We start from the raw sequence: 25862 nt of genomic DNA, 5'->3' as shown, positions 1-25862 counted from the left end.
TCGGCATATATGTTGCCTCGAGTCGAACGCAAAGCCGAAGATTGGATGGTATTGGCCATTTTCGAAGGGTTTTAAACTAACGCGAGCATTTTAAGTGTTTGCTCAAAGGTACTTCGCAGATTTGATCTCCCAATACAAAGAATTTACGGTGGTATTCTTAAAAAAAAAAAAAAAAATTATGTAAATCTTGTATACATATATAAATCTTGTGTAAGATTTATATAAGGAAAGTTTTTAATACCACCGTTAGAGGTAACAAAAGAACTTAACAAAATTTAGGTCAGTTATTATTATTTCTTTTATTCATCTTATTTTATTATTAGTTTTTATCGGCCTATGTTCTACCTCGTATCTTCTGTGTACCCGTTATTTATTTTACCTTAATCCTTGAGCTTGCTGTTATGCCTTCCGAGTATCCAAGTCTTTTGAAGGCATCCTCTATTTATTCTAACACACCTTCAAGCTTTCCTCATCTGCAAATCCCGTATGCTCTTAAAGGAGAATCTTATAAGAACATTTTATTTTACTTCCCTTCGTTGCGCAAGTAGTGAGGTCGTCTGTTGGTGGGGGTTCCTTTACTCGTATTCTCACCATATCAGCGTATCCAAAAACTGAAGTCTTCTTTCTTATTCCTCACCGAGAAGAAGAAAGGCAAAACGAGTAGCAGATAAACATGGTGAATGCGCGGAGTACGAGAATTGAGGACTTGGTGAAGACTCGAAGACTTGAATAAAATAGAGGATAATGATAATTGCGGTGTGTACCCTTGTTCGCGGTGTGCAAGTGCGTAGTATTGAGTGGCCGGGGACAAAAGACTGTCCGGGCACAGAGAACATAACTTCCGCTACATGCGCGAGACTTCGGGCGTCATCCACTGTGGCAGAAAGCTGAAGTATTGCATAAGGGAAAGGAGAGGAATGGTGGATGTTCCATACATCGCAACAAGAGACAACAACCCACATGGAAATGTTGGACAATGGATTTTATTTTGAAAGAGAAAGAAGGCAACGTTAGAAGCAGGAGGGAACGTTTGGGTATGGAATGGCCGAACTGCACTTGTGAACGCAGGAACTTTGAGACAGGGAAGATTACACCGGGCATTGCCGAGTGCCCTTCCTAAGTTCCAGGATAATATATTTATGTTACAATGCGAATTTAAACGAGACTAAGTTTTGTTTTTATCACAAATTAGTTTCCGTGGGCATTGCCAATTTCCTCACGATATTCCTGCCGTAAAAGCATCGATAAAACGAGTTCATATATGCATTCTGTATTTTTTTTTCGTATTTGTTTTGTCTGGGTTTTTCGATACTTATAATTTTGCACGCTATGCAATCTTATTCTCGATTGAAATTTGCCATCCAAATATTGGCTGGGTTTTGCAGTTCCCTGTTCAATTTATTCATGTGTGCAAAGAGAAAAAATGTAAAGTATCCATCGAGCTCCAGGCCATCTCTGTCATCCTCCGGCAACGAACATTAATCGATTATATTCATACATCGGTAAACATTATTTTCTTTAAATTTTAATGCAATAATAATTGATCCAAAAATGTGCCAACAGGTAAGGTATTGGTGACTCTGGACCAACAGACAATCCTCACTAGTTAGGCTGTGTGTGTGTTGGGGGGAGGGGGGAGTGTAAGAAGACTAATTAGGCAAAGCGCATTCCACCGTGGGTGTTGTCCAAGAAGACGAATCGCTCCTAGCTAGGTAACATGGGTGATGAGGATTAGGTTATGTAAAGTTAGGTTAGGAGAGGTGAGGTTATGTAAGGGTAGGTTAGGTGAAGTGAGTTTAGGTAAGTTTAAGTTAGGAGAAATTATATAGGGAACCACGGATTACGATTTAGGTTTCTCAAAACCATCTTTGACTTGGAGCATTGCGAGCTAAAACTAATTTTTTCCCCATAGGAATATCTTAAAATGGAAGAATTCCTTCCGGACTCAAGGTAATAGAATCATTCAATTTGATGCAAAAACGATAAACATAATGATAAACTGATAACATATAAATGAAAACGTAATGTTACCGTACTTGTACTGAAGAGAGGTGACGGAGTAAGTGGAAGAGATGAGAAAGGGGAAGGAGAGAAATTTTGTTTGAAAGAGTAGGTCCGTACAAAAGAATAGAAAAAAAAATCTGGTATTTTTCTGGGGGTTTGTCAGAAGTTTGTCCACTGAGGTTTGTTTTTGTCTACGTGTTAAAAAGTTCCGAGAGCGAGACATGGCATTATCGCCGAAAATGATATGTTGCGGATTTGCACGGAAAGCTTCACGGTATTTACGCCGGTTATTATTATTTTTTTCCTCTTATATTTGATTGTGATTAGGCGTTCGTGTCTGTGCATCTCGCATATGAAAACCGGTATGGGATTTGTATATTTGGAACAACGTGACCACCAGACTCGGTGTGTGTCGTTTATGACCTGACGTTTCGGCCCTAGTCTTAGGATTACAGTTTGCACAAGTTACATATAAATTGCCTGTGGTTTTACCTAGGACAGGAACTGCAAATACAAAGCGTGCCGTCTTCCTCCCATGCCACATGTCTATCAACATACACACATTACTTATACATACATGTATATGACGACTCGTGGCGCAGTGGTAGTGTTCACGACTGCCATTACAGCGATCAGAGTTCGAAACCCGCCCAGAGCTTAAATAATTTCAGTATCGCTGCGCTGCGAGTCATTACTCCAACTCTTGTGGGCGGGGAGTTGAGTGTGTGCATGTAAGGTCACAGCATTACTCATAGATCTCTTCCGGGAGGATTATAGTTGTCGATCACGAGTCCAACACGTGATCCAAGACCATGGTCAATCATACATGTGTGTGTGTATGTGTACATATATATATATATATATATATACACATACATACATTAAGTGGTTTTAATTTCTAGGTGCTGAATGTACCTTCCATGAAATGATGTGGTCTTTTTGAGTAAAAAATTATAACATGTCTAGACTTCATCTCAGACAAAAGATTCCTTATATATAATATATATATATATATAATGTGTGTGTGTTACAATTCCTTCAATTGTAACATTATCTTTTCTTCACTGCTTTATGATCTTTTTAAATTATATATCCTGTTGACCTAATAACCAGTAACAGACAGCTCTTACTGTAAAGTGGGGCCAGAACCATTTTCTTTGCTCTATAAGTAGTCTTTGGGTAGATTCAGGATTCAATCCTGCGCAGAAAAAAAAGGTGGGGGAGGGATTGAGTGTTGTAGTCCCTTGTTCAATTTATTCATGTGTGCAATTGGTTTGGAGGATACCAAATTATAATTTACTGTAGTAAGACCTTGAGACCCATACAATTTTTACTCTCCTTTGTAGATCCATGGGTACTGGCATAGATCTGGATCTCTGACTGGGAATGGTCTTTTGTAGTTGGGGATAATCCCTACTGTACCTGACATTACTGTTAACTGTACAGGAGACTAAATACTTAGAGGACTTCAAAATATAATAATTATTTTATTACATGGGTGTGAGACTATCAAGGATTTGAAACTGAATTTTACCTGTTGCACCAGTGGACAAGGTGTGCATAATCAAGAGGGAATGACATCAAAATGTATATGAAATTTGTGTGGCAATGTTTCAGCAGAAAAGTTGTGATATTTGGCCATAGTAGTTTTTATCTTACTTGGAGAAACTTCCTGACCTATTTAGCCATACAAACCCTTCGGTACAGTGATACCCCCTGCAACTGAATAGTGTTTTTGGTATGCCTCTGCACCAGGGGAATTTGTATAGTTATTATCTGATATCCTTGGTGTGTAAAATTAACCAAGGGTACCGCATATAAACTGTGAGACTTGGATTTGTGATGTGGTATGTATAATTTTCATTTGTTTACTTCTTAATGTGTAACATAGTCAACACAGGTCAACTTACCAAGTTGTTAATGTTCTTGTTTAAAGATAGCAAGTGCAGAATGTTTTAACATGTAATACCATTTGAGGAAAAAGCCTGACTGTAATTTTTTCTCTTGTCATCCAAGTAATTGAGAAAAATTCAAGCAAAATGTTTTACCATCAATAAAGGCATCCCCAAATGGTGTTGACTGCAAAATGTACAACTTTACAAGTCTTTAATTACTTTTACTTGATGCACCAGGAGGTGCCAAGATAAGAGGGAGGGAGGAGGGTGGATGGGAGTGGAATATATAGGAAATGGAATGGGTGGGAGTGGTTTCTATGCCTTTTTCTTTTTGGCTACCCCCCATGTAGGGGGAAAAAGCCTTTGGTATATGTATGTCTTTGATGCATTAATAGGGGTTTGTTAAATTTAGCTTAAGATTATACATTTTTGAATTTCAATTAATGTAATGTTTTTACTTTGTTCCATGCCGCACTTGGATTTCTTCTTTGGACATTGATATGGTTTGCTTGGTATTTTACTTATACTCGTTAAATAACTGTTTATCTTTGTCTGATGTCATCTTGTATGGTATAATTCAAAATGTTCCTTTTATGATATAAATAATGGAGGGCATCATTAGATCAGAATTTTCAACCCGTAGTTCAGTAACAAAAGAAACAAAAAATACAAAAAGTGATGGAACAACAGAGGTAACACGAGAATCAGAGACAACAAATTCCAGGTGATGGCAAAAAGTTTTAAGAAATCACTTTATTGAATTAAAATTTAAGTTTTGGTGATAATGATTCAGAATCTTGTCTGCAAAGTTAGAAAATGGATTAAATTACCTATAGAATTAATATATGTATTGTGAGTGTTTAATAGTATATTGCTGTAGCTACTATTACTCAAAAGGAGAAATTATTGTTGCATATTGTATAGGTAACCAAGTCTTGCTTATATTTTTGATTGGATGGAAAAACATTTGAGAATAGATGAAGACTGAAACTTCAAAATAATCTCCTCAAATAGAAAAGGGTGTTCATTAGAATACTGCAAAATGTAAGAATTAATATATGTGGGAACATGAAGTTGCAGTTCACTTCTTTACTAGAACTGTTGACCACAGGGAAGAATTTTTACAAAGCCAGCAGACTTGCCTCATGTTTATACTTACCTTATTGTAATAAAGGAAGTGAGCAACACCAATAGGGTCCTGTATCTTGCTCTCTAATTATATCATACCTAGCTCCAAATTCATGTATGTTGTCATCTTGAGCTATCTCTCCTTATTCTGCAGTTACCAATTAAAATTAAATGTATCAATCCAGCTAGGTCTTTGTAGATCTCTGTTTGGTCTCATGATCTCTTAAAACTCTCTCATCCCAAATCAAGAGCTTTTCTGTTGGTGTAATTTACACCCTTTAGGGACATGAACATTGTAATCAACTACCCTCTCTTCAATATTGCAGTGTTGTTAGATCCATATGACTTATCAACCTGACTAGGAATCACTTCAATAGCTGCTCTTTGTATTCTCCTGATCTTGATTTTATTTTTCACTGTGGGGACCACACCATTGATGTCTATTCCACTCATGGACAGAGTTGGGTTTCTCAGTTTTCTTGTTTCTTTATCCATATTTTGAAAACCCACTTTAATGTTCTGCAGCAGTCCATACATTGCTCCAGGTATCTTGCAGATGTCTGTCAGGTTACAGGTTGCATTTCATCAACACTGCTAATCTCTTCTCTTTTTTTGCTTTTTGCAATTAATTTACATCCCAAGGAATATTTCATTTTCCATTCTTGGTTCCATGCAAATATAGTGTCCAGATTTTTTGCAACAACTGACTACTTGTTTTTTGCTCTTCTCATGACATTTACATTGTATTTGCAAATACGTTGGAGTAGCTTGTATCATCCATCATGTTATTAACATAGATAAGAAACATTGTACAGGGTGTTTGGGATAAATTTGACTTTTTCGGAAAGGAAAAATGTCATATCTTGGCCAAAAATTGATGTATTCTCAAAATTCAAAGTGCATTTCTATTAGAGGATCTTTTGCCAAATACAGCTTGCTCAGAGAAGCCACCCTGAGCCTCCAGGTGGGACCTGAACCTGCAGCACACAGCCTTCACTGTGTCCTTGTTGTTAAAGACAGTACGATCGGTGTCCTTTTTCAACTGTGCCCCACACATAATAGTCCATGGGTTTGTAAATCAGGCAAGTTGGGGGGTTAGATGTTGGGACTGAAGTCATTGAAGTTCTTGGACAGCCACTTCTGGGTTTTTCTGGAGATGTGACATGGAGCAGAGTCCTGTTGCTACATGTATGGTCTTCCCGCAGCCACCCTCTCCACCCAGTGCTTGACAACAGTGGACAGCAACTCAATATAGCCATCTGAAGTGAGTCTGAGTCCCTCTTCAAAGATGTGGTGCAGCATGGCATGGCCTTTGCTGGAAACACACACAAAGACCATCACAGTTTGAGGGAACTTAATCTTCATGTAGCCTGGGACTTCGTGTGGACTGTAGGCTAGCCACCTGTTGTTCTGCATGTTTTGCAACTGGTCCTGGCAGAAGTTCTTCTCGTATGTGAAGAACCAGAGCATCCCCGGCTTGACTGGGGGTTTGACCTTGTTGAGGAGTTACTTGGCTTTTGTAAGGTGGTTCTCTTGGGCCTTGACGGTGAGTAGTTGGCCCCCTGCTCCTTTTGTATGAGGAGTAGCAAAGATCCTCATTCAGCGCTTTCTTTGTAGTCGCCACTCTGACACCCATCTCTTTCGCCAAGGTCCGTTTTGCCTTGCCTGGATCTTGCCACACCTTTTATTGCAACTTCTCGATGAATTTCATTGTGCGGACGCAGTCAGACTGTATGATGATCCTTCCTGGAAGCCACTGTTTCCACATCTCCATTACAATTCTTCAACTCTCATCTCACTGCCTTCATGGTATTCAAGGAGCACTGAGTTGCAGCTAAGATTTCTGAATTTTCTAATCCAGTGCAAATCATAGTGCAGGTCACTCTTCCAATATTCTGGTGCTTTCCAGTCATCCATCCTCTCTAGCTCTCACACCCACCAATAGTTCACAGAATCAGCTATCCTTTGCACTTTACCACTATTAAGTCCTTCAAATGGTTCTGAAATGACAGAAAATAAAAAAAATTATAAAATTTATCCTGAACTCCCTGTAAGTGCTTGTACTGAACCTTGTAAAACTGCTGGTCACTGATCTCCATCATCTTATCCCTTATCTTCGCATATCTTCCCTTCAATTTATTTATTTATTTTTTTTTTTCCCCTTTATTCTTACACCTCAAGTACCTCCAGTTTCCACATATGACAACAGAGACACTGTATCAAAAGCCTTCTAGATTGAGGCACACAATCCACCGAGCCTTCCTTCTTTTTGTATTTTATTACTCTCAAGTGAAAACGTGATAGTTCTGATGCACACGACCTTCCAGATACGAAGCTAAACTGTCAAAATGTTCTACTTTTTCAAGATATTTGACCTATCCATTTTTCACAATCCTTTCACTGTTGTCCTTGTCATTGATCCCAGCCTATAATTCAGTGGAGTCTCCTTCCATGCAGACATTAAGCACCTTGTCATACAATGCCATACACTAACAGTCCCTAGACAACATGTATTAATTCTCTGAGTGACCTATAGGCCCATTCAGTGGCCATTGCAGATTACCTGGGAGCTGTGAGTATCTTAAAGGAGAGATCTGGGGCAACAGATCAATTGATTTATTTACATATGTAGGTTCAAATTATATACTTATCCATTTGAACTGTCAAACTGAACAACTTCATCCATAAAACTTGTTTAGTATACATAATTTAAAATTAATGTAATATTTCTGTGATCAGGCTAATAGGTATTTTGTCTTCAACAGCCATCAAGACCAATCATCAGCAAATAATGCATCTGGGTCATGGTTGGAGGGTATGAACTCTCCACTTATTCAGCAAGATGGAGACTGCAAGCAGCTCAAGCTAAGATTTGATGTCAGTCAGTACAAACCTGATGAAATTGTGGTCAAGACAGTTGACAATAAACTCTTGGTAAGCATGATGATACACTATATTTCTTATATTATTCTTTTGATGATGTATAATTTGTGTTTTCCTTAGCCAAGTAAAAAAAAAAAGGGAGGGGGGGGGTTACAGGATCAACTTGACTTATGCAAGTCTTAATTGTAAATAAATTTACAGCCATTCTAAACTACATGGCAAACCATGATAGCTGTCATACAAACAGAACACATTGATTAATGTCAATATGTAGTATAATTTATGGCATTGTTTACTGACATAATGGTTACAATATATATGAAGAAATGTCATTTCTTTATATGTGGGTTAAAAAATTTTGCCGTTCTCCTGGATACTGATTATTTGAAGTACCCCATTAATGTGACAGAAATAGCATAGTGCATAAAAGTACAACTGTAATGTAGTTTATTTTAACGTTTTATTTCCCAGCAGTTCCTTAGGCATGAATAGTCTTGATAGTATTTATTACATTGTAGGAAGTTATCTGATAACCTTTTCATAATTTTCAGGTCCATGCTAAACATGAAGAGAAGTCAGAAAGCCGATCTGTTTATCGAGAATACAATCGTGAATTTTTGCTCCCGAAAGGCACCAATTCAGAACTCATTAAATCCTCACTTTCCAAGGATGGTGTGTTGACTGTGGAAGCCCCTCTGCCAGCACTCACTGCTGGTGAAACTGTTATTCCCATTGCACAAAACTAATTATTTTTCTTTTTTCTTTTTTTTTATTCCTCCTTTCAGTTGTTTCCTATAGTGCATAAGATAATATTGCCTACTTGGGTTCAAACATGGCACTTGTGTAGATTAAAGCCAAATGGTTTTGGGAGAAGACACATGCCGGTCAGTGTGTTGAATCCAGCATCTTCATTGTGGCCAGTGCCTCACATTATTGTATTATGTCATTAAGAGGGTTTGGGTAGAGTTGCTTCAAAGACAGGCAAGTTGTGCAGAGAAAGACTGGTAACAATAGAAAATATTGTCTTGTAGATTATATCTGAATGTCATGGCACTCTACTTAATTATGATTTAGTTTTTTTCTGGTAAAATAGGGTGTGAAGACAATAAAATGAGATTTATTCAAGGCCAGTCAAACTTTTAAGAGCACAACCTTCAACTATTTTGTAAATGAAAATAAATATAACCATCTGTAATTCAGTGTATTCAGTACTTTCAAGGTGGGAGGTAAACTGCAAACCATGCATTGTACAACTTTATTTGCAGATTAAACAATTTTTCAAGTCCAGTTGTAAACTCTTACTAAATAAAATCCTTAATAATAAAAGTTCATGACAATAACCATGAACAACATATTGGAATTATAGAAATGTGAGTTTTACATGGTAAAAAATTATTGATGGTCCAAGAAAATTGTCATTTCAGTGACCTCATTTTACTTGGAGTCACCAGAGATGTCATGATTGTGGTTGAATTTCTAGGATTTCTTCTCTACAGCATAATCCAGCTCCATATGTTACAATAAACATGGTCCTTGAGAAAGCCACGCACTTCTCGTGTCCTGCTAACATGCACTTGCCCTTTACTTGAACCTTAGCCTCTTCCTTGTTTAGGCTGATAACATTAAGAGAAAAGGTCTCATGAATATGTTTTGTTGCTGGAAAGGTCTGCAGTAATTTGGCTATATTTGACTGAGTATGAAACACTTGGCTGGAAACTTGGTCAATTTTTGATTGCAATGATAAAACTGCCTCTGGAGTGTAGGCTGCAATCAAGGCCCCTCTATTTTCTGTATCAATTACTCCATAGTACTGGTCAAGGAATGTGCGTAAAAGACTTTCAGACAAATTCTGGTTTGGATGATCCTTTCCTTCAACAGATGTTGAAGGTAAGTGATTTGAAGGACCTGGCATATTTTTAACTACTTGTTCACCATTCTCAGCCAAATATTGTACGATGTTAACCTCATCAAGAATTTTAAGTAATGGCAAATCTTTCCGAACAATTTCAATATACTTCAAGGGTTCTTTAAAGTTGTTAACAACTTTATTGTGTTGTAAACTTAACTCCTCAAGAGGAAAGGTTTTTATATATTTCAACACTGATATGTCACTAATTTCATTGTGTTCTAAGTTGAGGGCAGTAAGTTGCTTACTTGCAGTTTGTAATGAATTTAAAACCTTGAGGTCACCATTGCGTAGTCTATTGCGACTTAGACTCAAAGCTTTTAGGACTGGTATTTCTCTGATGATACGTAATACCTGTTTCATGATGGGGGCACTACACAATGGAGCAAAGATATCGTTATTGACCAAAGTATTGTCATGGTGGAAAGAAGTCAGGTCAAGCAAGTTCTTTACGACATCATACCTTTGTGCCATCACATTTTTAAGTACCTGCAATTGCTCCAAGTTTAATAGAATATCTGGTGTGCCACACTTTTTAACAACAATTTTAAGCATCTGAGAATCTGGACCAGGAAGGCGATTGTTTAACTGCTGAATAGCATCTGCAGCTTCATGGTTGTCTTCCAAATAAAAGCTACTGCTATTTCCTATTTTATGAAAACCTAAAACTTGAAATGATGTTTCCATGTAATTGCCAATAGTTTCCAGAAGGAAAGTCTTGCTTAAGGTTTCTGCATTCATAACTCTAACCTGATGCCAACCTTTATACTTTGTCTCTTCTGACTTTTGACCAGGTTCTCTGTTATGGTGAGACTTGTGGTCTTTCCTGGACTTTTTCCTTAATTTCTTCATCTTTGATCTAGTTTTTGCATCATACCTCTTAGACTTGTCAATCTCTAGAGCCATCATTTCATCCACTGGTTCAAAGCCTTCTGAGCCTCCAGCTTGGACATTCCTCTTTCTTCTCTTTCTCCCCATTTTGGATATCACTGGAGTATTCTGAAATACAGAAGAAAATGCAATTTTAATTTTAATAAGGCACCTTTTAATGAGGTGGATGGAGTGAACATGTAGGGGTGACTGAGGATGAGATGGATGGATGGATGGGGTGAAAGGGGAAAGTCTGTTGAGGATGGGAGAAGACAAAAGATACGGATGAGTGGAGAATGGCTGTGTATGGATGATACTGTGTTGCATGGAGGGGATTGTGGGGAGGGGTGTTATGGAGTGGTTATGTGTGAATAATATTTTGAGACAGCCAGTCCACCATCACTGTACCTCCTTTTATATTAAGACATTCTGCATGGCATCCATCCACACCAGGTGCCTTACCTGCTTTAATCATGTTAACAACTGTGGGAGGTTTTGCGAATATAAGGATAGGAGGAAAACTTCTAGGAGCTGTCAAGAGTTTTTACGAGAGTAGTAGAGCATGTGTCAGGATTAGAAATGGAGAGAGTGAGTGGTTCAAGGTAAAGATGGGACTTCGTCAGGGATGCGTTATGTCACCCTGGCTGTTCAACTTATACATGGATGGGGTGGTGCAAGAGGTAAATGCAAGGGTGGTGGGTCAGGGATTGGAGATAGTTAAAGAAAATGGAGAAAAGTGGGAGGTGAGCCAGCTGTTGTTTGCAGACAACACTGTGCCTGTAGCAGGATCAGAGGAGGGATTGAGGAAGTTGGTGACAGTTTGGGAGTGTGTGTGAAAGAAGGAGATGGAATGGTTTTATGCCTTTTTCTTTTTGGCTACCTCCCTTTAAGGGGAAAAAAGCCTTGCTATATATATGTATGTATGTAAAAGTAAGGTCATGAGATGTACAAGGAGTGAAAGTGGCAGCAGACTGGAAGTGAGTATTAAGGGAAAGAGACTGGAGGAAGTGGATAGTTTTAGATACTTGGCTGTGAACATGGCAGGAAAGGGAGGAGTGGAGGTGGAGGCAGAATGTAGATTGAGAGAAGCAAGTAAGTGCCTTGGTGGGTTAAAAAGTGAATCAAGAAATAGACATTTGGGAATGGATGCTAAGAGGAGATTATATGAAGGAGTGATTGTGCCAATAGCACTGTATGGGGCAGAAACATTGAACATAGGAGAGGAGTTTGAATGTGTTTGAGATGTGTCTCAGAAGTATTATAGGGGTTAGGCTGGATAGAGTGAGATATGAGGAGGAGAACGAGGGTGGAAAGGGAGCTGGGCGATATGTTGGATGAAAGTATTGGGATGGTTTGGACACATGAAAAGTGATGAAAGACTAGTAAAAGATGAGATGGATGGATGGGGTATAAGGGGCTTTGAGGATGAGGGGAATGTCTGTTGAGGAAGGATGGGAGAGGACAGAATGGTTGTATATGGATGATGTGATCCATGAGGTGGAATGGGTGGGGGGAGAGGGAGTGTGTGTGTGAAAAATTTGATGCAGCCCGAAGGGATTTCTCCCTGTCTTCTCCTTTTCTACATGAGGGGACGGAGAGGGGGGGTTGCCGATTTAATGAAGCAGCCTTGCTGTGGATGTGCTGTGTCTTGCGACACTGCTTCTGACCCAGGGCAGTGGACAAGGTGCAGGGATGACCCATCATCCAGGAGGTGCTAAGATAAGAGGGAGGGTGGAGGGGTGTGGAGTGTTTTCAGGGATGGAATGGGTGGGAATGATTTTATGCCTTTTCCTTTTTGGCTACCTCCCTTGTAAGGGGGAAAAAGCCTTGGTATGTATGCTTACTTGGTAGTTCCACATGTGATGCAGGATGTTTTGCATCCATAATAAGCACAGAGGCATCTTTGGAGCAGAACTGGGAGTTAGGAACATGTACTTCTTTCGCCAATCAACAGCCAACTGTCTAGTAACTGGCTCCTGAAAGTGGCCACCACTCAGGCACAAAACTGTGTGCCAATTTTTGCATTTTTAAACTTTAAATGACCTCTATAGCTGTGGATGTGCTGTGTCTTGCTGCACTGGTTCTGACCCAGGGCAGTGGGCGAGATGCAGGGATGACCCATCATCCAGGAGCCAAGATAAGAGGGGGGGAGGGGGATGAATGGGAATGGAGTATGTGGGGATGTAATGGGTGGGAGTGGGTCTTATGCGTTTGTTTTTTGGCTAAAAACTCCCTTGTAACAGGGAAAAAGCCTTTGGTATATGCATGTAGAGCGACATTCATATTTCTCTGGAAATACTAATTAGCTCGCTGGCTGAGTGGGTTTGGGTGTCATTACTTGCAGCGAAGGTCAAGGGGATGGCAGTTCAAACCCTTCCACCATCGAAGTTGAACCAAGGGGTTAATTAACTTCCATGCTACAAGATCCTCTGCGAGGGGCACCGTCCTAGCCTTCCGATAGGGGGGAGTTGTGATGTTGAACTATATCATCATCATAAAATTATTTTTTGGAGGAGTAAGGAGTAGGATGGAAAACTTCAGGGACTTTATGAATGTAGTGTAGAGAAGGATAATGTGAGTTTGATTTTGATGGTACCAGGAAAATGACATAATGGGTTAAGAAATTTTCTCGCCCTGATCTGGAGACAAGGTACTGGCTCCCCTGGGATGCTTATCCTTGGTCAAAATATATTAGAGACAAATATCCACATGAATGACGATATTGTGAACAAGCTTCTTAGCTGGCAGGCAGTGCAGAGTACCCTCAAAACAAAAATTGTTTTGGGACTAAAACTAAGGTGGAGTCCCCAAGGAGCAATACTCTCACCGAGAACATAACATCAGAAACATTAAGAATGGAGTACCACACAGCTCTATCCCCCACATTCTTTAATCTATACATGCATGATACACCCACACCAGACACCTCAGAAATACAAATCTCTTCCTATGCAGCCAACATAACAATCACATGTACACATCATAATACAGACAAAGCCACAGAAATAATACAGCCATACCTTGATACACTCAACACATGGTTTATTACAAACCGACTCAAAATAGCCACAGCCAAATCTACAGCAACGCTTCTCAACAACTGGATAAAAGAATACATATACATTCCTCAACTCTATATCAACAACACTAATATCACACACACACCTTGAAAATTCTTACATACGATATATTCATGTCATTTAAACAACACATCACAAATATAAGAATAAATGTACACCTAGACTCAATGCACTTAAATTAATCACTGGAACAACATTTGGACAAAACAAAGAAACTAATACTACAATATACAAACAATGCATACGCTCAGTGATGGATTATGCAAGTCCAGCATGGGCACCTAATCTCAGTGAGACACACCTCAACACCCTTCAGACCATACAAAACAAAGCATTAAAAACAATTACAGGCTGCACATATACAACATCTACAGATCACCTACACTATGAAACAAAAGTCCTCAAAGTCAAAGATCACCTTGACATGAGAGGCACACACACGCTTGCTGCAGCCTCCACAACCACAACACACCTGCTACACTACATAGCAGAACACACACACCAAGAAGAAGTATATAAAAAAAAAGAAAAAAAATTATCTTCCTCCAAAACCATCAAATACCAGCCTCCGGAAACATATTCATAATCACATCACTCACTGCTCCATTAACACACTAAAAGACAACATATTGCTGCATGCCAGACCCCCTGATATCCATCCCTCTTCTCTATCCCACGAAAGGACAGACTGTAATGTGGCCCCCACCAGACTGTAATGTGGCCACCACCCAGCCCTTCTAAGCTACCAGAAGAGACTGGATGACTGAATTGTGGACAACTGCCCAGGATGTAACACTTCACCCCATACTATTCAACACGTCATGGAAGACTGCATTATGCACAATAACGCACACAAACAACACAACATACACTCCATAAAGGATTTGTGGGAAAACCCTGTTTTGGCAGAGGCATTCCTTGGGGAGACAGGACTGCTTGGACAGTCTTGGGAACAACAACAACAACTCAACCTGATTATAATTTATCACAGCAACTACAAAATAGCTATGAATACCCAAAGTTATTGACAACCTACAACAATGGTTTAGAAACCAGTGGATGGAGGTCTCCAGAAATCATCAGTAACACTGTTTGTCCCAAGCAACCAGGAATCAATCAATTCCCTTCCATTGGAGAAAAAAAGAAAAAATTCTAAGCCTTGCTTTTGATGCATGACATCCAGCACAATACCAATTCAGAATAGGTGCAGCTCTGTCTATCCACCTCAGACTGAAGGGGTTAAGGATATAATGCTAAAGCAGAGAACACACATTTGGTAACAATTAACAAGATGTAAATGTACAGCTTACCTGTTCTCAATACTGGACTACTTGGAAGAATAAATCTGATATGTAGTGAAACTTGATCCTAAGGAGTATACTGAAGATTATCTATGTGGAGCATCACTTGGCCTGAAAGTTGGGGTAAATGTTATAAATGAGGCAAGGGAATTATATATTATTATCATTATTATCACTAGATATATATGTATATAAAAAACAACACCTAATGCATACCGTTTAGCCATATTACCTATGGATATCCATAATTCATCGGTCTAATCTTTTTTCAGTTCCTTTAATACCTACATTGAAGGAGGTACCACTTGAAATTGTAGTAAGGCTTGACATCCTATCCTCTGACAAACAAATATACACGGTCGATTTTTTTTCTATTCGGCCCTAACACTACATTTTGAATATGAATGTTGATTATATGATAATATTCATTTCATGGCATCTTGTATATAATAACAAACACATTGATCACACAATAAACTCCTTAAATCTTCCCCATTGGACTAAACATACAAGTGGTTTAGAAAAGTCTGACTTTTGATCTCTCTTGCACTCTTAATTTGTGCTCTGTTATGGGCCACCTCATTAGAGCTGACACAATTAAAATCTGGACAATTTTTCAGTCACTTCACTATATCCCTAATTGAACTGTGTGAATTCAGCAGGACTTGCTTCACCTGAGAACATAATTACAAATTATTTGCTCATCATTGTGACATGGAAGTCGGACACAATTTTCCTCAGTAAGAACTTTAAATCTCTGGAATTCCTTACTTGATACAGCTGTGAATGCTCCCAATACTGCCACTTTAAAATCAGCCCTCCATAACCACCTGGGGAATCTGTTGTGCGAGTTTCATTACTAATTACTGGACACATATTGCATAGGTCACACTACCCAGTTCTCTACATACTTGATCTACTTACACTAGTGACAAACATATCCTATGTGAATTGGCATGCCTGTGCTTATGCCCCCCCCCCTTTTTTTTTTAATACTAAATCTACTGCTTGCCATAACAGTATCTAACTGTTGGAGGGCAAACCTGGTGAGTTAACCAGATTCTCCAAGAAATCAATCAGTTGTCTTAAGTTTCACCATGTGGAAAACCCACAAAACCACAGTGGCTAGTAATGGTCTTAAGAACCTCCCACAGATCTCTAAGGAAAGAAACTTTGGACTTTAGTTTGTGTTGTATTAGCTTGGGTATTGTTTCCATGTCATCGACTAAAAGATGTAGGTAGAGGACAGCGGTCACTAGCTGTCAGCTTTCCATGTGTGAAAAATTTAATAAATACAACCAAGTTGGGAGAAATATATTGGCTCCAGTGTGGTGACAGAGTGCTAGCCCTGAGCCTCTTGATGGAGGTGAGGGAGTTGACAGATTTTGAAAATAGGAAACTATGATATCTACCCTGTAGGACCACCACATCCAAGTCCCCATCACTGGTCCTTCCCAGAGGAGGAGGAGCAAGCAAAGCCGACAATTGGTGGACAAGACTAATATTCTAATTGTGTTTATAAAAAGGAATAGTGTCATAGGATTGTGAAAGGGTTAATGTGGCACAAATATACACATGGAAGTAAGGAGACATCAATGATTTACAGGCCAGTATCTCTAGCACAATTGTGAAATTATATGAAAGGATTGTGAAAAATTGGTGGATAAAACATCTTTAAGAGATGAACATTTTGACAGACAAGTCCTTCAAACTTGAAGATTATATGTAACAAGCTGGGTGGACTGTGTACCTCATTCTTGAAAGTTTTTGAAGTTCCTCCTCTTACTTTTGCTCACATTCAGTTTCAACTTTCTCCTCTCACATTGCCTCCCAAACTCTCCTTGTGGCTACCTTAAGACTCTCCTCTGACCCAGTCACAAGTGCAGTCTCATCAGTAAATAACAAATGAAATAATATATTATATGAAAAAAAAAAACTTGGATAGAGGTGATAAATGTAACAAAAAAAAAAAAAATGACTGGGAATTACAATGATCAACACAAAAAAATATTTTAATAATACAGACCAGCATCATACAGAAATCAACAAGATTAGCAAGCATAACATTACCATAAGGAGCTGTAACAAATTACAGAACAAACACACTGGAAAAGTGTTGCATTGCCATCAGTGTCCATTTGAACAATACACAGTGAATTGTTACTTTGCATTTCTTGCCTTCACATCTCATTGTCAGTGTATCGGATGTATGATATACAGTTCTAAAAGTTTATACAAATAGAAAAACATCAAATGTAAATACTAAATAGAAAGCTAGTCTTACACCATGTTCCTTTAAAAAGGGACATTGCCCACTCGAGATACTTTCTTTTTAATTCATTCACAATAGTAAATGATACCATAAGACACTCTTACTTAACCAGTATGTTGTGCATACAGTACTTCAAATAATTTTTCCACAAGTTTTTGCAAAACTTAAAAAAAATAAAAAAAATAAAAAAAATTTTAGTGTACTGATGTCCTAGGCAAAAGTAAATTGTCTGCCTTTGAATAACAGAAAAAGAAATGTGAATAAAAGTCTGGGAAGAGTCCAACCAGAACCCTAGTAACTGGGTAATTAAATGTGCATGGCTGTGGTGCAGATGAGAGTAAAAGGGAAGAGATTGTTAGTTTGCTTCTGAGAAGACTGTTTTATTAGCATTATGTGAAACAAGTTGAAGGGAAGGGGGTGAGTTTGAATTTGGGAGTGTAATGATGAGGATGTCAGAAGTGATGAGATGGTGAGGGAGGGATGGAGTGGCTCTCCTGGTAAGTGATGAGACAGAAAAGTATGTGGTGGAATGAAGGGAAGTGTCTTGAAGGATACAGATGTGGGTAAATGTGAAATTGGGATAGATGTGGGCTTTTGTGAGTAAAGAGGAAAGGAAGGCTTTTTGAATAGATTTAAATAAGTGTATAATTTTGGGAGGAATGTGAATGTAGTGGTGTTAAGGGATCTGAATACTAAAGTAGGAGATGAGCCAATATAGTAAATTTTGGAGTGCCAGGTAAGAACTACACTGGAGAGATGATGTTAGAGATGTGTTTAGAAATTCTTAAGAAGAGAATCAAAGATTAAGAATACATGGGAAAGGGCAGTGGAGGGTGGGTTTGTTGACTGGGCATTAATGAATAATATAGTGGTGCCCAAGGGAAAGAGTGTGTTTGGGATATTCATGCTTTCAGGGCAGAGAGCAGGGGGATTGCCAGATAATTTCTTGGCAACTGGGAAACAGACTGGAGGAAAAGAGGTTGAAAAGGGAGAGAGAGAGAGAGAATTTCTCAGAGTAAGCAAACTCAACAAGAAAGGCAAAGAAAAAAAAAGGAAAAGAAGAGAAGTGTGGGAGGTGGTGAGGACAAAGGGGGTAATAGAAGTAGTAGTACTATTGGTATGTTTTAAGGAGGAAGTGATAGTGTGCAAATATGATGGAAATAAAGTTGGTAAAGGGAAGATAGAGTATTTCAAAGAATTGCTGAATGTGGGGAAAATTAGAGAGGGATTGATTGTGGGAATGGGAGGTGCTTAGAAAATGAATGTGATGATAGAATAAAATAAGTATATGGGAAAGGATGAGGTACATAGAGCATTGAAAGTGCTAAAAGAAGGTAAGGCACCTGGGTTGGATGGATGTCATGCAGTATGTGACAAATAGTGGACTGGCTAACAAGGTTTAATGTGTGCCTAGGCAAGGGGAATATAATGGAGGACTGGGAGAATCACCCAACATGGTTGTCTACATAAACAATGATGACTTAGAAATATGGAAGGCAAGTGTTCCATACATACATACATACATATACCAAGGATTTTTCCCCCTTACAAGGGGGGTAGCCAAAAAGAAAAAGGCATAAAATCATTCCCACCCATTCCATTCCTGAATCCACTCCACACCCTGGATGATGGGTCATCCCTGCACCTTGTCCACAGCCCTGGGTCAGAGGCAGTGTCTCAGGACACAGCACATCCATAGCAAGACCGCTTCATTAAATCGGCGACCCCCCTTCTCCGTTCCCCCATTGCATAAAATCAAATAGGGTAAATCTTTTTAAGTGCACACCTATGCGATACAGCATTAGAAAATTAAATATTAATTTTGTAAATTATAATACATCAACGTAATATACATTTTTCTTGGTGGAAATCATTAATAGGAAAAGTTACTAAGAGCAATACGCCTATGAACGGAGCCACTATGACTGCCTGAGCCGCCATCTTTGTTTTGATAGATGAGGGGGTTGAAGAAATTAACGTATGATAAATTCGTCTAACTTAACCTGCATTTAGTAATGCAGTACCTGTTATTATAGAAGTCATCAGGGTTGTCGTCGTCATCAGTGATGCTGATAGCCAGTTTTGGCATCTGACCAGACTGTGGGATGCAGAGGAGTTTCATAGCTTTAAGAAAAACATGAAGCTCAGCTCCATAGCACTGGTGACATCTCTTGGAATAGGAGAGCATCTGGTACACAACATCAACGCCATTGTCAAACTGACATTAATGGGACAGGATAGATGACAACATGGGGTCTCGAGCCTATTGTCACAGCTCCTTTCGGTAATGTATTTGCTTTCAGCAAGGTTTTTTTTTTATTGATTTTCACCAAGAAAAACATATATTACATTGATGTATGGTAATTTACAAATATAAGCCACTCTATTGAAAAAATGAATCCTCTTACTGAAATAGCTTCCTAAGGTACCCTCTCATTCTCTGATATACTCACTTATTGAAAATATCCTTGCACACTTCCTCATCGTACACTCTGGACAAAATCTTGTAAGTCATCGCATCTTTTCTTACTATGTAATGTTAGCAATCCTTGTTTCTGCAGTTTTTCCTCATAAACCAAATTCTTTTCTAATGATGGTATTAGTTTACTTGCATGTCTGCACATTTTCCACAGAACTAATGTTAGCAATCCTTGTTTCTGCAGTTTTTCCTCATAAACCAAATTCTTTTCTAATGATGGTATTAGTTTACTTGCATGTCTGCACATTTTCCACAGAACTATGGGCACTTATAGTCTAGTTACAATAATCTACTCTCATGACAACACTCATTAATTTTTTGACTATGTTACAACTTGATCAACTTAATATCTACCCTGTAGGACCACCACATCCAAGTCCCCATCACTGGTCCTTCCCAGAGGAGGAGGAGCAAGCAAAGCCAACAATTGGTGGACAAGACTAATATTCTAATTGTGTTTATAAAAAGGAATAGTGTCATAGGATTGTGAAAGGGTTAATGTGGCACAAATATACACATGGAAGTAAGGAGACATCAATGATTTACAGGCCAGTATCTCTAGCACAATTGTGAAATTATATGAAAGGATTGTGAAAAATTGGTGGGTAAAACATCTTGAAGAGATGAACATTTTGACAGACAAGTCCTTCAAACTTGAAGATTATATGTATCAAGCTGGGTGGACTGTGTACCTCATTCTTGAAAGTTTTTGAAGTTCCTCCTCTTACTTTTGCTCACATTCAGTTTCAACTTTCTCCTCTTACATTGCCTCCCAAACTCTCCTTGTGGCTACCTTAAGACTCTCCTCTGACCCAGTCACAAGTGCAGTCTCATCAGTAAATAACAAATGAAATAATATATTATATGAAAAAAAAAAACTTGGATAGAGGTGATAAATGTAACAAAAAAAAAAAAAATGACTGGGAATTACAATGATCAACACAAAAAATTATTTTAATAATACAGACCAGCATCATACAGAAATCAACAAGATTAGCAAGCATAACATTACCATAAGGAGCTGTAACAAATTACAGAACAAACACACTGGAAAAGTGTTGCATTGCCATCAGTGTCCATTTGAACAATACACAGTGAATTGTTACTTTGCATTTCTTGCCTTCACATCTCATTGTCAGTGTATGTTGACAGATGTATGATATACAGTTCTAAAAGTTTATACAAATAGAAAAACATCAAATGTAAATATCAAATAGAAAGCTAGTCTTACACCATGTCCCTTTAAAAAGGGACATTGCCCACTCGAGATACTTTCTTTTTAATTCATTCACAATAGTAAATGATACCATAAGACACTCTTACTTAACCAGTATGTTGTGCATACAGTACTTCAAATAATTTTTCCACAAGTTTTTGCAAAACTGTAAAAATAGAAAATAAATTTTTAGTGTACTGATGTCCTTAAGGCAAAAGTAAATTGTCTGCCTTTGAATAACAGAAAAAGAAATGTGAATAAAAGTCTGGGAAGAGTCCAACCAGAACCCTAGTAACTGGGTAATTAAATGTGCATGGCTGTGGTGCAGATGAGAGTAAAAGGGAAGAGATTGTTAGTTTGCTTCCGAGAAGATTGTTTTATTAGCATTATGTGAAACAAGTTGAAGGGAAGGGGGTGAGTTTGAATTTGGGAGTGTAATGATGAGGATGTTAGAAGTGATGAGATGGTGAGGGAGGGATGGAGTGGCTCTCCTGGTAAGTGATGAGACAGAAAAGTATGTGGTGGAATGAAGGGAAGTGTCTTGAAGGATACAGATGTGGGTAAATGTGAAATTGGGATAGATGTGGGCTTTTGTGAGTAAAGAGGAAAGGAAGGCTTTTTGAATAGATTTAAATAAGTGTATAATTTTGGGAGGAATGTGAATGTAGTGGTGTTAAGGGATCTGAATACTAAAGTAGGAGATGAGCCAATATAGTAAATTTTGGAGTGCCAGGTAAGAACTACACTGGAGAGATGATGTTAGAGATGTGTTTAGAAATTCTTAAGAAGAGAATCAAAGATAAGAATACATGGGAAAGGGCAGTGGAGGGTGGGTTTGTTGACTGGGCATTAATGAATAATATAGTGGTACCCAAGGGTAGGAGTGTGTTCGGGATATTCATGCTTTCAGGGCAGAGAGCAGGGGGATTGCCAGATAATTTCTTGGCAACTGGGAAACAGACTGGAGGAAAAGAGGTTGAAAAGGGAGAGAGAGAGAGAATTGCTCAGAGTAAGCAAACTCAACAAGAAAGGCAAAGAAGAAAAAAAGGAAAAGAAGAGAAGTGTGGGAGGTGGTGAGGACAAAGGGGGTAACAGAAGTAGTAGTACTATTGGTATGTTTTAAGGAGGAAGTGATAGTGTGCAAATATGATGGAAATAAAGTTGGTAAAGGGAAGATAGAGTATTTCAGAGAATTGCTGAATGTGGGGAAAATTAGAGAGGGATTGATTGTGGGAATGGGAGGTGCTTAGAAAATGAATGTGATGATAGAATAAAATAAGTATATGGGAAAGGATGAGGTACATAGAGCATTGAATGTGCTAAAAGATGGTAAGGCACCTGGGTTGGATGGATGTCATGCATTATGTGACAAATAGTGGACTGGCTAACAAGGTTTAATGTGTGCCTAGGCAAGGGGAATATAATGGAGGACTGGGAGAGTCACCCAACATGGTTGTCTACATAAACAATGATGACTTAGAAATATGGAAGGCAAGTGTTCCATACATACATATACCAAGGCTTTTTCCCCCTTACAAGGGGGGTAGCCAAAAAGAAAAAGACATAATATCATTTCCACCCATTCCATCCCTGAATACACTCCACACCCCTCCTGAATGACGGGTCATCCCTGCACCTTGTCCACAGCCCTGGGTCAGAAGCAGTGTCGCAAGACACAGCACATCCACAGCAAGGCCGCTTCATTAAATCGGCGACCCCCCTTCTCCGTCCCCCCATTGCATAAAATCAAATAGGGTCAATCTTTTTAAGTGCACACCTATGCGATACAGCATTAGAAAATTAAATATTTTTGTAAATTATAATACATCAACGTAATATACATTTTTCTTGGTGGAAATCAATAATAGTAAAAGTTACTAAGAGCAATACGCCTATGAACGGAGCCACTATGACTGCCTGAGCCGCCATCTTTGTTTTGATAGATGAGGGGGTTGAAGAAATTAAAGTATGATAAATTCGTCTAACTTAACCTGCATTTAGTAATGCAGTACCTGTTATTATAGAAGTCATCAGGGTTGTCGTCGTCATCAGTGATGCTGATAGCCAGTTTTGGCATCTGACCAAACTGTGGGATGCAGAGGAGTTTCATAGCTTTAAGAAAAACATGAAGCTCAGCTCCATAGCACTGGTGACATCTCTTGGAATGGGAGAGCATCTGGTACACAACATCAACGCCATTGTCAAACTGACATTAATGGGACTGGATAGATGACAACATGGGGCCTCAAGCCTATTGTCACAGCTCCTTTCGGTAATGTATTTGCTTTCAGCATGGTTTTTTTTTTATTGATTTTCACCAAGAAAAACATATATTACATTGATGTATGGTAATTTACAAATATAAGCCACTCTATTGAAAAAACAATGAATCCTCTTACTGAAATAGCTTCCTAAGGTACCCTCTCATTCTCTGATATACTCACTTATTGAAAATATCCTTGCGCACTTCCTCATCGTACACTCTGGACAAAATCTTGTAAGTCATCGCATCTTTTCTTACTATGTAATGTTAGCAATCCTTGTTTCTGCAGTTTTTCCTCATAAACCAAATTCTTTTCTAATGATGGTATTAGTTTACTTGCATGTCTGCACATTTTCCACAGAACTAATGTTAGCAATCCTTGTTTCTGCAGTTTTTCCTCATAAACCAAATTCTTTTCTAATGATGGTATTAGTTTACTTGCATGTCTGCACATTTTCCACAGAACTATGGGCACTTACAGTCTAGTTGCAATAATCTACTCTCATGACAACACTCATTAATTTTTTTACTATGTTACAACTTGATCAACTTAATAAGGTAAATTCTAAGAAGTGCACACCTATGTAATATAACAATAGAAAATTAAACATTCATTTTGTAAATCATAATACATCAACAAAATATATATAGATTTTTTGGCAGAAATAAAAAACAGAAAAAGTTGCTAAAAGCAATACACTAATGAATGGAGCAGCAATGACTGCTTGAGATGCCATCTTTGTTTTAATAAAAGTAGAAGTTGAAGAAATTAAAGTATGATAAATTAGTCTAACCCCACTTATTATATATATACAAAGAGCTTTCCCCCCCTTATAAGGGAGGTAGCTATGTCAGTGGCACATACCTATTCCCACCCATTCCACTCCCCTCCACCACCCTTCCCATCTCAGCTCCTCATGGAAGACAGGTCATCTGCCAACTGTAGGCATGCAGTTGGTCGTTGGCTAACCTAACCTGCATTTAATGTGGCACCTGTTATTCTAGAGGTTACCAGGGTCATCATCATCATCATCATCATCATCAGGGATGTTGGTGGTTGTATTTGGCATTTGATTAGACTGCAGGGTGCAGAGAAGTCTCATAGCTTCAAGAAAAGCATGAAGCTCAGCTCCGTAGCACTGTTTTAGATATATCACTTTGAGTAGGAGAACCCCCGGTACACAATGCTGTCATTGTCAAACTGACATTGACTGGACTGGACAGATGACAACATGGTGTTTTGAATATCGTTGCAGCTCTATTTGGTAGTACATGTCATTTGCCTTTGGCTTTAGCAAGGTTTTTTGTTACCAATTTCCACCAAGAAAAACATATATTGCATTGGTGGATTAAAACATCTAATATTTTATTTTCTATTGCTATACTATAAAGGTGTGCATTTCTAAAAAAAAAACCACCTTTAACAAAAATTATACCTAAGATGCTTAGATGGTATCCATCCACCTATCATCTAATGATCCAAACTAACACCAAGCAAAACCTTTACTTCAATAACATTTCCAGCAGTTCCAACTTCAATGCTATTAGTAGGCATTACATAAAGAATTTTTGGTAAAACTCCCGAAATAAGCAAGCACGGGGATTTAACATGACACTTATGAATACATTAATTTCTTGGCATACCGAAGAACTAAGGTACTTGGGAAAAAAATTAATCTAAGAGATACTACAATCCAAAATCTAAAATTGTGAGAGACATATAATGTAAGACACGACAGCGAATTATCCAAGGGAAAAAACTAAAGGGGTTCGCCGTAGAATGATCAATTAGTTTAAACAGTGAAGCAACACAAGTCCAAAATACAAAATTCATAAAATATTATCTATGTTCATGTTGTCCGCCTTACAAACTGAGTTAGTTTTAATTTCGGTTTCTCCAAAAATATGTAGTATCGAATGTAAGACGATATCTTTAATCTTATTTAGTGACACAGAGTTGTTGTTAGCAACGCCTTTGTCATAATTTGAAGTAACCACACTAAAATCAAAAGTCATGTGTACGTAGAGTATAGACTACTAAACTCGCTATGTAGTATGTACATCCCATGAATTAATATAATGTACATAATGACTTCTATGGCTTAAATCTTATATACACGCACCTCAACTATGTACAAACAACCTGCAGCCGTCTGTGTACATATCGTTATAGTACATTGCTAACATGGGCTACTTCACACTATTTCTACGATACTGTTTGCAACGCCATCTCTATGCGATCGTCAGACCTACAACGAAAAATTATCAAATAAGGGGTAACTAAGTTATTCCTGATCGACTGTCGGAATTTGTTTGTCTGTTTATATAATCACAGTTCTTTCCGCTTGATTGCAATAATAGAACATTTAGAAAAGTCAGAATGATGTACGAATATGTACCAAAAGGTCCTTCCCACCTTATAATAGGGTTGGCATATACCCATCCCGGGCGGCACGCTTTTTTTTTTTGTTTTCTTTAAGCAAATTCCCCCTAATGTACTGTTAATGCATGATTTATTTATAATGGGTTGTGTGTATGAGTGATGTATGTATAAACGTTGTTTTG

At 38.3% G+C, this 25862-nt stretch overlaps 2 protein-coding genes across 8 annotated transcripts in view; one reads left to right on the top strand and one right to left on the bottom strand.

Moving 5' to 3' along the window:
* LOC143036802 (alpha-crystallin B chain) overlaps positions 1 to 9197 on the top strand; it is a 43306-nt gene extending 34109 nt beyond the window's left edge. For 2 of the 3 annotated variants that reach the window (XM_076204558.1, XM_076204556.1), the window contains 2 exons: positions 7793 to 7961; positions 8462 to 9197. In XM_076204558.1, the coding sequence (XP_076060673.1) occupies positions 7793 to 7961; positions 8462 to 8656 (364 nt within the window). In that variant the 3' untranslated portion in view covers positions 8657 to 9197. Of the gene's footprint in view, positions 1 to 4521; positions 4624 to 7792; positions 7962 to 8461 lie in introns of all 3 variants that reach the window. The other variant, XM_076204557.1, reaches the window with a different exon arrangement.
* Positions 9152 to 25506, bottom strand: LOC143036801 (nuclear RNA export factor 1-like). 5 transcript variants are annotated; one of them, XM_076204553.1, is made up of 5 exons: positions 19793 to 20122; positions 15839 to 15906; positions 15284 to 15405; positions 15077 to 15178; positions 9152 to 10815 (listed from the first exon to the last, which is right to left on the bottom strand). In XM_076204553.1, exon 5 carries the CDS (start codon positions 10792 to 10794, stop codon positions 9367 to 9369), a length of 1428 nt encoding a protein of 475 aa, XP_076060668.1. In that variant the 5' UTR covers positions 10795 to 10815; positions 15077 to 15178; positions 15284 to 15405; positions 15839 to 15906; positions 19793 to 20122; the 3' UTR covers positions 9152 to 9366. The 5 variants fall into 5 exon arrangements, with proteins under 5 accessions (XP_076060668.1, XP_076060666.1, XP_076060667.1 ...); XM_076204551.1 differs by lacking the exons at positions 15284 to 15405; positions 19793 to 20122 and adding an exon at positions 25421 to 25478; XM_076204552.1 differs by lacking the exon at positions 15284 to 15405.
* Between the last annotated feature and the right edge of the window lie 356 nt (positions 25507 to 25862).

Source organism: Oratosquilla oratoria, chromosome 21 (assembly GCF_046742065.1).
Source record: "Oratosquilla oratoria isolate Oo_2021 chromosome 21, ASM4674206v1, whole genome shotgun sequence".
NCBI lineage: Eukaryota > Metazoa > Arthropoda > Malacostraca > Stomatopoda > Squillidae > Oratosquilla > Oratosquilla oratoria.
This window is presented reverse-complemented; position numbering and strand designations above follow the sequence as displayed.

What these genes read in the sequence shown, in the direction of transcription:
- LOC143036801 (XM_076204550.1), bottom strand. Translation starts at nt 10,794, where the DNA reads ATGGGGAGAAAGAGAAGAAAGAGGAATGTCCAAGCTGGAGGCTCAGAA.